Here is a 17,359-nt window from a genome sequence, read left to right on the forward strand (position 1 = left end):
CTCAATAGACTGCCCGTTGAAGGCATACTTCAAAGAATACTTCATTTTTTGGATTCATGCATCTATCGAGTGAGAATTTATCGTTTAAAAACAAAACCTCATCTCAGATTGTGACCTGGAGTAAAATGAGCAGCAAAGATCGAGTTTGACATTATTTGCCCAAGCGAAGAGTTCACCAACCTCCCAGTCAGAGTCTTTTCCGGAGAAATTAACTTCATATTCCAGACAGTGAGGTTTGACTTCACCAGCTGGAGGCTCCCACTGGAGATAAATGATCCCGTTTTTTGAAGCCGTCATATTGATTTTGTGGGGAGCCGCTGGCTTAACTGAAAATGCAACAGTATTTCATGAGAACAATTCCAAGATAATAGTTTTGGTGTATTAGACAGTTCTAATGCTCCTTAACGTGAAGGAATAAAATCTAATTGTTAAATTACATTTCATTTGCAGTCAGTTGCAGAAATCTTCACCAAATCCCCCTTCTTGCAGAAGAATGTAAAGACACAGAATAACATTTTGATAGCCCAGTGAACAATAAAAAGCACAAGGGGGCGTTGCATTTCCTTCAGGAGCCTGTTGTAAACCTGCCAGACAAAAATAATAAAAAACTGCAAATGGTGGAAACCTGAAAACGAATGTGGAAAAGATTGAAAATGCTCAACAGATCAGGCAGCATCTGCGTAGGGAGAACTGGAGTTAATGTCCATTGTATTTCCCTTTCCACAAAGGCTGACAAGTCTGCTGAGTGTTTCCAGTATTTTCTGCTTTTGTGACAGGGTGAATTTCCTGCATTTTCCTTATCTGCAGTCAATGACACTGTCCAGGACAAGATGTGATAGAGTATATAGATAGGTTTTTAGGAGATAAATAGGGAAAGGTTTGTTAGTGTAGGTCAAATACAAACACTTTAAAACAGATCTTATTAGAAATACTGGAGCTCTGCATATCAGCCCCACAGCCTTTGCAAGAGCTTTGGAGAGTGCCCACAAGACTTCACTAATGGATTGTCATTTACAAAGAGGCAAAAGGTTAAAGAGATTGTCGGAGCCACCTTCTGTCTGGAAGGGAACATGTTGTTCTAAGAGGATCATGTGGTTTTGCAAGCAGAGAGAGTCAGACAGGCTCTCTCTCAGAGAGAGACAGAGATCACTTCTGCAGTGTTACAGTCAGCAACTGCAGCTGGGACTGGAACAGGACAAGCTGGCAAGCTTGTGGAAAACTCCATTTGGAAGACGGGTTGTGAGTTCTTAGTTCAGCCTGGTCAAAGCCCTTGTGGTTCATGCAATAGAAGAGGACTGGCTGTCTAATGTTTCACTTGAAATAAGGGAAATAAAAAGGAACTCTGTGGTGACCTGAAAGAGGTTATCATCTAGAGACCCCTGAGGGGGCAAGTTTCTTCAGCAAGACACTCAAGTGACAGATGGAAGTAAATCAGTTACGGATGTCCTGGAACAATATCTCTCTCTCTCTCTCTCTCTCTCTCACTCTCTCAAAACAGACAAGAACCTTCCAGAGTGGTAACCATTTACCTTTCAAGCAGCAAAATCTGGTGAACTTCATAAATGTTAGATTCTGTGCACAGTATAAGAATTGCCTGCAACCAGTGAACTTGGAGGAATGAGAAGGGAGATTGGACTATGAATCAAAGAACTTTTCTGAACTTACACACACACATTACATATACGTGCGCTTGGAATTAGAAAGGGGTTATGTCAGGTCAATAGTGACAAGTTAAAGTGTGATTCTGTTTTCATGTTTAAAGATTATTAAAAGCAACTTTTGTTTAAGTAACCATTTGTCTTGGTGAATATCTATGGTTGCTGGGTTTATGGGTCCTCTGACCTCAAAACAAAGGCATCTTTCCAAACTCCCTGTATGTTAACCAGTCAGCACTCTACCCATGCATTAAACTGGTAGCTGAGTAAATATTGCCATTTACTGTGAATAAAAAAGCCATGTTTGAAATACACTACAGTCCAAGTTCACTCAAGCTCAGGACCTCTCTGCCTGCACCAATGTCATCCTTTGCATCATCAACCATTATATCAGCTTGAATTCAATTATTATGTTACTGTGTGGTCCTGCTTTTATTTCAGCTGCCACAACGTTTCTAGCCTGTGCATAATATCCATTTTATGCATCTAAACTTGGCTCCTTTCTTCTGAATGCCTAGCGTCTAAGCAAATCCTATTCTTGGGAGGAGCCTGCAGCATTCTCACTGGACGACTCTGATTGTCTCTGCAGCAGTCATAGAGATCTGAGGAGAGTCATGTAAAAAAGTTTGGAAACACTCATTTTGCCCAGTCTCTTCCCCATCTGATTTATTTGAATAGCACAAATAGAGGAGGCAGCTCAAATGCTCATTTTAGATCAAGCCCTGACAGCAAAATATCCTTCAAATTCTCCGAACAGCCAGAACAGAGAATGCTGACAGATTATTTCTGCCCATGGATGTTGCCTGACCTGCTGAGCTTCTCCAGTTATTCTTTATCTGCTCAGAACAAGCAGTTACTTTATTTTCTATAAATAAAATTAACCTCCTATCCTGAGAAATAATCATAGGTTTTAGATGCAACACAAATACCCTTTGCAACTGGAAGAGAAAGGGATGAGTCATTGGCCTACACACCTAGACAGCAGCTAAGGCAACAAATACTAATCCTGCTGCTTCCCTATTCTGCAAACTTGGGTCAATCCTATCTTCTTTTGTTGTCTTTGTGGAGTTTGGATGTTCTCCCTGTGTTTTCTCTGGGAGCTTTCCGCACCCCACATGGGCAATTCAGTGACTCAGCATCAGGTTCGCTGACCTCGGAAAAATTTGCACGTTATCCCTGTGGGTTTCCTCTGGGTGCTCTGGTCTTTTGCCGCATTCCAAAGACAATGCGGGGTTGCGAGGTTAATTGGTGTAATTGGGTGGCGTGCACTCATGGGCTCGCAGGGCCTGTTACTGTGCTGTATCTCTAAACTAAATGTTAAAAATGAAAATCCCAAAGAACATGCAGATTGGTAGGAGAAGTGGCCACTGTAAATTGCTCCTTGCAAGTGGTAGAATCGAGGAGAAACTGATGGGAACATAGGGGTCTAAGCTGAGGAGAAAATTGGATGGGGCTATTGCTCAGCAAGTCGGCATTGACTTAATAGGCTGAGTCATAAATATGGAAATATGCAAAGCACTCACATGCGTCGCTGCATCTTACCGAGATTCTGAAGCTGAAGGACATAATACACTGGCCTCACTGGCCCCAGTCCTGAGGTACCATTTATGCATATGTTGAAATCACTGAACTCGATGAGCTCCTCACTGTGAAAATGGCAGCCAACCTTATCACCTTGATTTTTAAGGTATTTGTTGCATTCCATAACTCGCTCCATCTCTTCGTGCCTGTTAATAGCCATTAGGTCATTACTTGCACAGCAGACCTGATCAAGTGTAAGACGTCACATTTAACAACATCCCTATTTTGTATAAATCAGATGGTTCCATAACAGTTTCAAGTGGCAATTTAAATTCTGCTTAATTTGAAAATATGTTTCTGGGATCACAAACCTTCCAGGAGCTTTTGACATTTAGAACCTCAACTAAAACAAAAATGAACAATAAGAGGTAGCTCTGCCACGTCTGCAGATAAAAGATTCTCAGGATTGTATGTGATGTCGTGTATGTACTCTGACAATAAACCTGAACGTTGAAATTAAAAATAGACATGTCCTCAAAACAGCATCTCTTTCTAAAAAAAAATTAATAATATTTAAGTGAATGAAGAACGTAAACATTCAAGATTAATAGCCTTCTGTGTGCTCTAATACAGGCTTGTTCAAAATACTATATTTTTGGACATATAACCATATAACCACTTACAGCACAGAACAGGCCAGTTCGGCCCTACTAGTCCATGCCGTAACAAATCCTCACCCTCCTAGTCCCACTGACCAGCACCCGGTCCATACCCCTACAGTCCTCTCCTCTCCATAACTATCTAGTCTTTCCTTAAATGTAACCAATGATCCCGCCTCGACCACATCTGCCGGAAGCTCATTCCACATCCCCACCACCCTTTGCGTAAAGAAATTTCCCCTCATGTTCCCTTTATAATTTTTCCCCTTCAATCTTAAACCATGCCCTCTAGTTTGAATCTCCCCCACTCTTAACTGAAAAAGCCTATCCACATTTACTCTGTCTGTCCCTTTTAAAATCTTAAACACCTCTATCAAGTCCCCCCTCAATTTTCTACACTCCAGAGAAAAAAGCCCTAGTCTGCACAACCTTTCCCTGTAACTCAAACCTTGAAATCCTGTCAACATTCTCGTGAACCTTCTCTGTACTCCAAACTTGGCCTCACCAATGCCTTGTACAATTTCATCATAACCTCCCTACTCTTGAATTCAATACTCCGATTTATGAAGGCCAACATTCCAAATGCCTTCTTCACCACACCATCTACCTGAGTATCAGCCTTGAGGGTACTATTTACCATCACTCCTAAATCCCTTTGTTGCTCTGCACATCTCAATAGCCTACCATTTAATGCATATGACCTATTTAGATTTGCCTTTCCAAAATGTAACACCTCACACTTATCCGTGTTAAATTCCATCAGCCATTTCTCATCCCACACCTCCAGCCTTCCTAAATCACCTTTTAATCTACGGTAATCTTTCTCACTGTCCACAACACCACCAATCTTTGTATCATCCGCAAACTTGCTTATCCAATTCTCCACCCCTACTTCCAGATTGTTAATATATATAACAAACAATAGTGGACCCACGACCGATGCCTGAGGAACTCCACTAGTCACCGGCCTCCAATTTGACAAACAATTTTCTACCACTACATTCCGACACCTCCCATCCAACCATTGCTGAATCCATTGCACTACCTCCTTATTTATACCTAATGCCTCCACCTTTTTTCCTAACCTCCTGTGGGGAACTTTGTCAAAATCTTTACTAAAGTCTAAATAGACAACATCCACAGCTTTCCCTTCATCAACCTTTTTTGTAACCCCCTCAAAATACTCAATCAGGTTTGTCAAGCATGATCTACCCCTGACAAAACCATGCTGATTACTCCTGTACCTCCAAATATTTGTAAATACCATCCCTCAAAACACTTTCCATCAACTTACCCACCACAGACGTCAGACTCACGGGCCTATAATTCGCAGGTTTATATTTGGACCCTTTCTTAAACAGCGGAACCACATGCACCACCCTCCAATTCTTTGGCACTACCCCCGTGACCAGTGACATCCTAGATATCTCTGTTAATGACCCCACTATCTGTCCAAAAGCCTCCCTGAGTGTCCTTGGGAATATTTTGCCCGGACCCGGAGATTTATCCACCTTTATCTTTTTCAACACAGCCATCACTACCTCCTCGGTTATCCTTATATACTTCATGACCTCCCCACTATTTTTCTTTACTTCAACTGGTTCAATATTTTTTTCCCTAGTGAATACCGAGGCAAAGAAATCATTCAAAATTTCCCCCATTTCCTCTGACTTCTCACTCAGCCTACTCTCGCTATCTACAAGGGGTCCAATTTTATCCCTCACTAATCTTTTACTTTTAATGTACCTATAGAAACCCTTTGGATTTATTTTTACTCTGTCTGCCAAAGCCTCTTCATGCCTTTTTTTGGCCTTTCTAATTTCTTTTTTAAGATTCCTCCTACACTCCTTGTAGTCCTCCTTCAAACTCTCAGCTCCCTGCTCTTTATACCTCTTGCACACCTCCCTTTTCCTCCTAACCAAATTTACAATATAATTTTTACAAAGTAATTACCTGGTCTTGACAAATTACATGAATAGACATGCTATCATATTTCCCAATAAAACTTTCAAGAATTCAGTGAGATATGCAGATGTCTGACAAGCTATGGTGTAATGTGTCAGCTGCAGGGCAGCGTGGTAGACATAATGGATAGCGCAACGCCCTTTACAGCACCCGCAACTGGGACCGGGGTTCGAATCCTGCGCTGGCTGAAAGAAGATTGTACGTTCTCCCCATGTCTGCGTGGGTTTTCCCCCCGGGGGCTCCAGTTTCCTCCTACCATTCAAAAACAGGGCTGTAGGTTAATGGGGTGTAAATTGGGTGCCGCACACTTGTAGGGCCGAATTGGCCTGTTATAGTGGTGTATGTATATCTAAGTTTTAAAATGTCTAAATGTCAGCATGGATTATTAGTCACTGGATGGTTTAATAATGAGATTAATTGTGCATTTCATATTAATACCTTTGATAACTTATAAGACATTGTCAGTGATCTTTGAAGTGGATTTACAGTTTTGTTGCACTGTTCACATATCATACATACCAGTAGTAGAGTCTGTAATTGACATCAGGAGGAGCATTAGCTCCTTTCTGCCATAAACAGTCCATGTATTTCAGGTTGTAAACAATGCATTGCAAGTTCTTAACTTTGGAGTCCACATGCCCTTTTAGAAAAGAAAACTATTTACCACAATTGCAATGCAAAGTGTAAACACTGAGAGGTTCGATAAAAAGGAAATCATTTTTAAAACCTACTTATTTCCAGGAACACACATGGGGGTAAACAGAGCTGCCAAAGGTTGTCCAGAGAAATTCCAATCGTTCTGCAGAGAACTACCAGCATTGGTCTCCATAGCTGTCAGGTTCCTCAAACACAGATTCCAGGTGGATTTCACCAATGAAGAATTTTCCAACAATTACACTGAGGAATGTGCCTTCAAATTGTACACCAATAAGCTCCTCATTCATTTTAGAGTTTGGCTGTGAATGTAATCAGCCTTATGGATGTAAATAATGAGTCACTATTCTCCATACTATTATCCAAGATTTTAATCACACACACCAAGAAGATAGAATCATTATTTCAAGGAAAAGGAGGGACAGGCATGAACTGGCTGGAAACCGTGCTATTTACATGAAAGAATCAAACAAAGGCTGCGATAGACAGCTTCCTATTAGATCAGTGGTTCTCAACCTTTTTCATTTCTACTCAAATTCCACCTTAGGTAATTCCTATTACATAAGTGTTCTGTGATAGTAAGGGATCACTTAAAGTGGAAAGAAAAAGTTTTAATCGTACCTAATTAACTCGTTATGTGCATGGTTTCATAACTCCAAAGGAAATGGGTCAATGACAATTTTTCTCAAGCAAAATATTTCAGTAGCAATTGGTTCTAGAGCAGTGATTCTCATCCTTCCCTTCCCACTTAGATACCACCTTAAGCAATCCCTTACTTAATCACAGAACATCAATGGCATAGGGATTATTTAAAGTGGTATGTGAGTGGAAAGAAAAAGGTTGAGAACCATTGCATTTGATAGAATCTTTCAAGGAACAAAATACCCCAAATAATGACCTGTTCATCATAATGGCCTTCAGAACTAACTGGCCTAAAACCCTATTTCGATCTGTGCCTATAATTGGGAACATCAGATGACACTACGCATGAGAATGGTGCTAACTGCAGGAATATATTCACATCTTATCATTTGAAATGTTGATGCTGATTTTTCAAGTTTATAAAGTCGACTTTCGTAAAAATCAATCATTGGATGAATTAGTTTGGACCCAGTGAGCAGATTTTGATGAACATTAATTAAACATCTGAACACAGATCTACCATCTGTGTTGGGCTCAATAATTATTACTTTGCTAGAACAGATAAACAGGTGATATATAACTCATTTTCTGACCGGATGACTATTTGATAGAACTAGAACTTGACAAGCATTTTCTTGGAATGCAGGCAAGCCGCTAAGAAGTATTGCCTTTTTGCCCTTGCGAAGATGATCGTGACTAACACTCCTGAAACATTGGATACACTTGTAAAATCTATACACTATGCTCAAGATGGCATGATTCTAAGTGGCAATGTTCCCATGGGCCTGCTAACCTCATTTTTCAAAGAAGAATCTGTACTTTGGGAGATACTGCTAAAAGACTCTGAGGGTGCGGATATGAATACTTGGAGTGACAGACTAGGTGTCTGTTGAGCCTTAAATGGTGTTCACAGGATCACAAGATAAAGGAACAGAAGTAGGCAATTCAGCCCATTGAGTCTGCTCTGCAATTCTACCCTTTAAACCGTTCTCACATCTAGTTCCAAGTTCCAGCCTTTTCCCCATATCCCTCGATACTTTGATTAATTAGATACCGATCAATCTCCCCTTTAAACTCCCCCAGTGATCGGGCCTCTACAGTTGTATGTGCCAATGAATTCCACAAATCCACGACCCTCTGGCTGAAGAAATTTCTTCTCACCTCTGTTTTAAATGGTTACCTTCTAATTCTAAAGGCCCTCTTGTCCTGGATTCACCCACCAAGAGCAACAACTTATTCATATCTGCTCTGAACAGTCCTTTCAAAATTCAAAATGTTTCTATGAGATCCCCTCTCATCGATACTCCAGTGTTGAGATTTTTTTCAAGCATTTTATTTTCAAAACTCGTACAAATCCAAGCAAACAATATCCTACATTTTCCTTCTGTGCAATATAATTCACATATTCCAGCATTTTCTCCTCTCCCTTTCCTTATTCCCTTTCCTCCCTTTTCCCTTAACATAAATTATCTGCCCTTACTCTGGAAGATTGAGGAGGACTTGATTAGATGGAGAACTCTGCCCATAACATTAGTGAAGAGAGTGAATTGTATAAGAATGAAGGTGATGCCAAGGATACAATAAGTTTTTCAAACGTTGCCCGTCCCATTGCATCAGTGTTTCCTTAAGAGGCTTAACCAGTGTGTCAGAAACATTTTGTGGAATGGCAAAATGGTTAGGGTCTCCATGGAAAAGTTGAAAAATTAGGGGCACTAAAACTGCCAGATTTTAAGAAATATTATTGGGCAACCCAGGTGAGGTATATCACCTCATTTTTTGAGGGAGGGTCCCCTTCCTGGGCACACAAAATTAATATCTACAAAGACAGTGCTGAGATTCTTGAATGTTGTTGGAGAACCATTTCCCCAAATGCAGGCTTGTGATTCACACCTTGTAAACAAAAGAAAGGTTCTGGGGACACAAGATGATTCGGCTTGATCTCCAACCTGTTCTTGCAACCTGACATTCAGACATTTGATCCTGTCAAATGGCCATCCCAATATGTTGTTAGTGGTGGCAATGGTTATGTCACAGGAAGTCAAGGGGCTCCCCAAGGGGCTTGTCTTCCGACACAAATAATAATGCCAAATGGAGGCTGTATCTTGTTCATCTTTGAATGCTCTACCTAGGTCAATGACAAGTGTCCCACATTTTGATTTGTGGTTGCCTGATTGCCCTATATAGACACAAATAAAGTTCTTTTCTTGCAAGTAAACGGCTACTCTTTTAACATTTATATACTCTGCTTCAATGCATTTATAAGGAGACGACAAATTGCAAATGGGATCACAGTTGCTTTTCATTGACAGTGCTGCATTTGAGGTTAGTTTGGAACATTCCTACATTGAATCTTATTTGCAGAAGGTGTTAGTGTATTTTGCTGTATTCTCTATAAGCTCATCACTTAGAATCATTGCATATTAGTAGCCTTGTCACGAATGGCTGAACTCGAGACCCACTCAGTTTTCATCTCGGACAAATGAACATATGGCTTAAAGCAAATATTAGAGTAGAGGTTGAAGTTGAAGTGATATTTAGAGAGAGCAAAGCGACATGCCACGAGTGAGTAAGAGAACAATATTGGAGAAGGAGAAAGGAGCACTCTGGCAAGGTTTTTGTGACATACAAAATTTAATTTTTTTTCATTTAAATTGTAAAATTTAAACATGCAGTAGAGTAACATAGAACATAGAAGATAGGAGTAGGCCATTCGACCCTTCGAGCCTGATCCGCCATTCAATGAGATCATGGCTGATCTTAAAGTTCAGTACCCTGTCCCTGCCTTCTCTCCGTAACCTTTAATACCCTTATACTGAAGAAATAGATCTAATTCCCTCTTAAATAGATTTAATGAACCTGCCTCTACTGCCCTCTGTGGCAATGAATTCCACAGATTCACCACCCTCTGGGTAAAGAAATTCCTCCTCATCTCGGTCCTAAATGGTTTGCCTATTATCCTCAAACCATGGCCCCGGGTTCTGGATTTTCCCATCATTGGAACCATCCCATCTGCATCCATTCTGTCCAGTCCTGCCAGAATTTTATGTTTCTATGAGATCCCCTCTCAATCTTCTAAACTCCAGTGAGTACAATCCCAATTTGTGCAATCTTTCCTCATAAGTCATTCCTGCCATTCCAGGTATCAGCCTGGTGAATCGCCTCTGCACTCCCTCCATTGCAAGAACATCCTTCCTTAGATAAGGTGACCAAAACTGCACACAATACTCCAGGTGGGGTCTCACCAAGGCCCTGTACAGCTGCAGTAAGGTATCCTTGTTCCTATACTCAAACCCTCTTGATATGAAGGCCAACATACCATTTGCCTTTTTAACCACCTGCTGTACCTGCATGCTCGTCTTCAGTGACTGGTGCACAAGAACCCTTAGGTCTCTCTGCACTTCCCCATCTCCCAATCTATTGCCATTCAAATAGTAATCTGCCCTCCAGTTTGTATTACCAAAGTGGATAACCTCACATTTATCCACATTGTAGTGCATTTGCCAAGTATCTGCCCAGTCCCACAGTTTATCCAAATCACACTGGAGCTTCCTGACCCCCTCTTCAGTGCACACAACCCCTCCTAGCTTAGTGTCGCCTGCAAATTTGGAGATATTACATCCAATCCCCTCATCTAGATCATTAATGTAAATTGTGAACAGCTGGGGTCCCAGTACAGATCCCTGTGGCACCCCACTGGTCACCGCCTGCCACTCAGAAAATGAGCCGTTTATCCCAACTCTCTGTCTATCTGCCAGCCAGTTCTCAATCCACATCAATACCTTGCCCCCAATCCCATGAGCCTTGATTTTGCATGCCAGTCATTTATGTGGGACCTTATCGAAGGCCTTTTGGATGTTCAGGTACACCACATCCACTGGCTCTCCTCCATCTATTTTACCTTTCACCATCTCAAAGAATTCCAATAGATTTGTCAAGCACGATTTACCATTTGTAAATCCATGTTGACTCCGTCCGATCCCTTCTCTGCTAGTCATATGCTCCGCTATTACATCCTTAATAATGGATTCCATCATTTTGCCCACTATTGATGTAAGTCTCACCGGCCTATAATTCCCCGCTTTTTCTCTACCCCCCTTTTTGGGGTAACATTAGCTACCATCCAATCCATGGGTACTGATCCTGAGTCTATTGAGTTCTGGAAAATAATTCTTAAAGCATCTGCTATCTGAATGTCCATTTCCTTAAGTACCCTAGGATGTAGATTATCAGGCCCTTGGGATTTATCGGCCTTCAGTCCCTTCAATTTTCCCAAGACCATGTCCTAAGAGACATTAATTTCTTTCAGCTCCTCCCTTGCATTAGTCTCTATGTTTCACAACATCCTTTGGAGGTTATTTGTATCCTCTCTTGTGAAAACAGAACTAAAGTAAGAATTTAATTGGTCTGCCATTTCCTTATTCCCCATTATATATTCCCCTGATTCTGACTGCAAGGGACCTACTCTGGATTTCACCAATCTTTTCGTCTTGACATATCTATAAAAGCTTTTGCAGTTGGTTTGCATGTTTGCCACAAGCTTAATTTCGTAATTTATTTTTGTACTCTTGATTAATCCCTTTGTCCTCCTTTGCTGCATGTTGAACTGTTCCCAGTCTTTGGATTTGGTACTTTTTTTGGCCAATTGATATGCTCTCTCTAATTTAACAGGCCCTTCCAGCCCACGCTTAGGGGTATTAGTGTCCTCATACCAGACTGTGAGGGTGTCGGTCAGCACATTTTCCACCACAAATCAGTCGAAATTTTCCAGGTTTTCTGATGTCTTACCAAACCTCCACAAACTCATGGGAAGTAGAGATGCTGACGTGCTTTTTTCACAATGTCATTAGTGTGTTGGTTCCAAGAAAGATCCTCTGAGATAGTAACTCCCAAAAACTTAAATTTGCTCACTCTCTCCACCTCTGATCCCCCAATGTTCACTGGATTGTACACCTCTGGATTTCCTTTCCTGAAGTCACAATCAGCTCTCTGGTTTTGATGACATTAAGTGCAAGGTTGTTGTTGTTGCACCGTTCAGCCATGTTTTCAATCTCCCTCCTGCATGTTGACTCATCCCCTTCCTTTATACCACCCACAACCAGGGGATCGGGGGATCATCAGCAAATTTATAGATAGCGATATTATCGTACTGAGCTACACAGTCGTGGATGTAAAATGAGTAGAGCAGGAGGCTCCGGTACTGATGGAGATTGTAAAGATGTTCTTATCAATTATTAGTGATCTGGAGGTGAGGATATCCAGGATCCAATTACACAGTGGGGTGCTGAGTCAAAGTCTTGGAGTTTGCTAACCAGTTTTGATGGGATGATAGCTAAATTCCACACTGTAGTCGATAAAGAGCATCCTGATGAAGGCATTTTTGCTTTCCAGATATTTCAGGGCTTTGTGTAGAGCCAATGAGATGGCATCCGCCATAGACCTGTTGCTATGAAGGGTGAGCTGGAACAGTTCCATGTTACTGCTCAGACAGGAGCAGATACGTTTGATGCCTGTTTGAAATAGATGGGTACCATGCCCTGCCGGAGATGTTGAAGATATCCGTGAATACATTGGTAAGTTGGTCAGCAGAGAATTTTAATTGTTGGCCGAGTACTCCATCTAGACTGGATGATTTTCTCAGATTCAGTCTCCTGAAAGCACCCCACACTCATACTCTGATAATGTGCATGGTAGATAGAAGGAAGCAGATGGACATGTTTACCTGGATTTCTAGAAGGTGTTTGATAAGATGCCGCAAAAAAAACTTATACAGAAGATAAGGATGCATAAATTTGGGAATGATGTATTAGCATGGATAGAGGATTGGTTAACCAATAGAAAGCAGAGAGTTGAGGGACAGGAGTGTTTTTCGGGTTGGCAATCAGTGATGAGAGGGATGTCACAGGGGTCGGTGCTGGGCCCGCAACTGTTCACGATATACATAAATGATCTAGAAGAGGGGACAGAGGAGAGTATATTTAAGTTTGCTGTTGACACTAAATTGAGTGGAAAAGCAAATTGTATGAAAGAATATGCAGAGAAATGTAGATAGGTTAGGTGAGTGGGCAAGGGTCTGGCAGATGACAAACGATGTTGGAAAATGTGAGGTTATCCACTTTGGAAGGAAGAATTGAAGATAGGAATATTATTTAAATGGCATGTGATTGCAGCTTGCTGCCACGCGGCAGGATTTGGGAGTGCTTGTGCATGGATCGCCGAAGGCTGGTTTGCAGGTGCAGCAGGCGATCAAGAAACAAATGGAATATTGTCCTTCATTGCTAGAGGGATGGAATTTAGGACCAGGGAGGTTCTGCTCCCACTGTACAATCTGGAGAATTGCATTCAGTTCTGGTCTCCTTACTTGAGGAAGGATGTACTGGCTTTGGAGTTGGTGCAGAGGAGATTCACCAGCTTGATTCCAGGGATGAGGGGGTGAGCCTTTGAGGAGAGATTGAGTCATCTGGGACTGTACACTGGAATTCAGAAGAACGAGAGGAGATCCTATAGAAACGTACAAAATTACAGTGCTCTCTGTAATGTTTGGGACAAATTTTTTTTTTCCTTTATTTTCCCTCACTCCAAGTTTTAAATTTGTAATCAAGCAATTCACATGTAATTGAAGTACAGGTTCCAGTTTTTATCAAGGTTATTTGTATACATTTTGGTTTGACCATGTAGAAATTACTGCATATTTTATACATAGTCTCTTAATTTCTGGGCACCATAATTTTGGCGACATTTGGCTTCACAGGAGTAAAAAGTAAAAGTCTGTAGACTCCGTAAGAACCAAATGCTGGAGAAACTCAACAGGCCCATCTGTCCTTTGTATAGCAAAGATATCGATACGTAACTGACATTTTGGGTTTGAGCCCTTCATCAAGGTATGGAAAAGTGTCAGCAAAAAGGTAAATGGGGAGGGGTGGGGGGAGGAGCACGGTCTCAAAGGCAGGAGGTAATAGGTGCAGAAGGGAGGGAGGGCACAGCAGCAAGCAAGGGGAGGAGGGATGGTTGGATGAATAGAGAGGGAAGGGGTGGAGAGCTGAGGGAAAGAAGACAGGGGGAAGGGAGGAAGGGCAGCAGGTTAGCAGATACCAGAGAATCCAATGTTAATGCCATCTTGCTGAAGAGTGCCCAGACGCAAAATCAGGTGTTGTTCTTTCCAATTATGGGTGGTTTTGGTGGGATAGTACATGATGCCATGGACAGATATGTGAGTGTGGGAGTGGTAAACAGAACTGAAATGGTTGGCCACTGGGAGATCTCTGTCACTGGGGCGGATGGAGTGAAGGAGCTCAGCGAAGAGATCTTCAAATCTGCGCCCAGTCTCTCCGATGTAGAGCAGGCCACACTGGATACAATAAATCAGTCCTGTGGATACAAAAGCGAAGTGTTGCTTCGCTTGAAAAGCCTGTTTGGGGCCCTAGACTATAGTAAGGGAGGAGATGTGGACGTAAGGGTGGCACCTCCTGCAGCCACACAGGAAGATGCAGGGGGGCACGATTGGTAGAGTGGAATGAGATCATGAGGGAATCACAGATGTAGCAGTCCCTACGGAAGGCAGAGAAGGGAGGACAGGGGAAGATGTGTCCGGTGGTGGGATCCTGTTGTAGGTGGTCGAAATTCCAGAGCATAATTTGTTGGATGCAGAGGCTGGTGGTAGGTGGGGCAAGTGGAATCCTGTTTGTTGTGTCTGGACTGAGGTGGGGGGGGTGGGGTGTGATAGTACAGATTCTATCACCAATGTGTATATGTACATATGTACAGATGGTCATGTAGGATGACTGTGATTGGCTCAGAGTGTAGCCACACCTACTAGCAGGTCTTAAAGGATTGTTCCTAGCCAGACCAGGTCATTCTGGACTGGTTGACCTACTAGTGATATGCTCCAGTCTTTTAGTTAATAAAAGCCTTGGTTTGGATCAACAATTCTTTGGTTCTTTCGATGTGCATTACAGGGGGGGCAAGGCAGACAAGTGGGAAATGGAGGAGATGCGGGTGAGATACCAGGGACTGGATACCAGTCCCTTTGCGATTACTGAACTCACCAGTAATTGCTCTTTCTTATTAATGATGTTCTAATCTGTTGATGGTGGTGGAGAGGAGGCCATGTGGAAGAAAGTGGACATTTCAGAAGATCTGGACTGGAAGACATCATGTTGGGAACAGATACAACAGAGATGGATGAACAGAGGTATCGAGGCTATACTGCAAGATGCAATCTATGGCAAAGGCGGTTTGCTTGGGATCTTGGGCAGTTCATTTATACCTCCACATTTTGCTTTTGCCATCACTCTGAAATAGGTTAACCACAGTCTCATCTGTCCACAAGACCTTTTTTCCAAAATTCTGCAAGTCCTTTAAAATGCATCTTGGCAAACTGTAATCTGGTCATCATTTCTGTGGTGAACTAATGGTTTCCATCTTGCAGTGTAGCCTCTGTATTTCAGTTCATGAAGTCTTCTGTAGACAGTAGTCATTGACATATCCCACCTGCCTCCTGAAGAATGTTTCTGATCAATCGGACACACGTTTGGGGAGTTTTCTTCATTCAGAGAAGAATTCTTCTGTCATCAGCAGTGGAGTCTTCCTTGGATACCAGTCCCTTTGCGATTACTGAACTCACCAGTAATTGCTCTTTCTTATTAATGATGTTCTAATCTGTTGATTTTGTTAATTCTAAGGTTGGGACGATGATTCTCATTGTTTTATTCTTTTTTTTCAGACTCATAATGGCTTCTTTGATTTTCATTGGCCCAACTCCTGGTGATCAAAAGTCTAGCGCTCTTAAACCTGTAACAATGAAGCAATTAAACATACCTGAGTTCTCACAAACACCTGTGAAACCAAATGTCCTAAACATTTTGTGCCCTGAAATGAGGGGACTATGTATTAAAAGTGCAGTGATTTCAACATGGTCAAACCGAAATGTACACAAATAACCTTGAATAAAAACTAGAATGCGCACTTTAATTACATGTGCATTGTTTGATAACAAATTTAAAACTGAGGAGCAGAGGGGCAAATAAAGGAAAAAAGTATCATATCTATGCCTTTCAACTTCCTTATCAGATACTGAGGTATGATTGTGTTGTATGCTTGAACTAAAGTTGATAAAGAGAATCAGAATCAGAATTTATTGTCATGAACAAGTCATGAAATTTGGTGTTTTGCAGCAACGTCGTAGTGCAAACATTTATATTATCACCATCTTATGACGTTACTATAATAAAATAAATAATAACAAGAATAAGAGTGAACAGAAAGACAGGCCGGGTCTTTGGTTCATTGGGGAAGAACCTGTCCTTGTGCCGCTGGGTACTGATCTTTAGGCTCCTGTACCTTTTCCCTGATGGTAGCAGAGTGGAGAGGGTGTGGCCTGGGTAGTGGGGTCCTTGAGGATAGAGGCTGCTTTTTTAAGACACTGCCTCATGTAGATGTCCTCGATGGACTGAAGTCTGGTGCCTGTGATGTCGCAGGCCGAGTTAACAACCCTCTGGAGTTTATTCTTGTCCTGACAGTTGGTGCCAGGCAGTGATGCAACCAGCCAGAATGCTCTCCACAGTCCACAGGTGGGTGAGGGCTAGATGGCGCCGACAGCATTGGTTGTAGAGCGGTTGGGTCTGTGTGCGAACTGCAAGGGGTCCAGTGACGGGGACAGCAGGGGTTTGATGTGGCCCCTTGATGAGCATCTCAAAACACTTGATGATGATGGACAAGAAGTGCCTGATGCTCAGTTAGTGAGGGAGTGTGATCTTCAACTTTTAAGCAGGGTTTCTTTCTGTTCCGGATGGTTCTCAATACCATTCCCAATATTTTCTATGATGGATAGCTGTGGGCTAAAGATTCACAGAGTCATTCCACAGTTATACTTCATTGTTGAGGGTTAGGCCACAAATAAATGTCCATATTGTACTTGCTTCGCATGACAAAATTCAAGAGTTGAGTGATTGCTTTAGGAATCTGTTGCCAGGCCTGTGAATGACGTGATCTTCAATAGTGACTGATCCAAGACCTTAATGCGGGAACATTGGCCTGGGAAAGGATGTGGATGCTAGTTCTCATGTCCTCCCAGTTAATTTGTTGGATATTGCAGAAGCACCATTAGTGGTGCCTTTCCAGTGCCTTGAGGGGCTTACCATAATGTTTCAAGACTGAGAAGCATGCAGAAGGGTAAGGATCACTGTTAGCCAGACAACTACAAGTCTTGTTCTGATACTAAGGTCTTGATCTTGAATGATCCTTTTCCTCAGATGGCCAAGGGCTGCG

General features: G+C 42.0%; 1 protein-coding gene across 2 annotated transcripts in view; it reads right to left on the reverse strand.

The window, feature by feature from the left end:
- The window catches only part of LOC138740701 (interleukin-13 receptor subunit alpha-2-like), a 57,691-nt gene that overhangs the window by 17,520 nt on the left and 22,812 nt on the right, over positions 1-17,359 (reverse strand). For both annotated transcript variants that reach the window (XM_069893744.1, XM_069893743.1), the window contains exons 5-7: positions 6,320-6,440; positions 3,198-3,382; positions 181-326 (exon numbers count right to left, since the gene is read on the reverse strand). In XM_069893744.1, coding sequence (XP_069749845.1) covers positions 181-326; positions 3,198-3,382; positions 6,320-6,440 — 452 coding nt within the window. The remainder of the gene's footprint in view (positions 1-180; positions 327-3,197; positions 3,383-6,319; positions 6,441-17,359) is intronic.

Source organism: Narcine bancroftii, chromosome 8 (assembly GCF_036971445.1).
Source record: "Narcine bancroftii isolate sNarBan1 chromosome 8, sNarBan1.hap1, whole genome shotgun sequence".
In the NCBI taxonomy this organism is placed as follows: Eukaryota; Metazoa; Chordata; class Chondrichthyes; order Torpediniformes; family Narcinidae; genus Narcine; species Narcine bancroftii.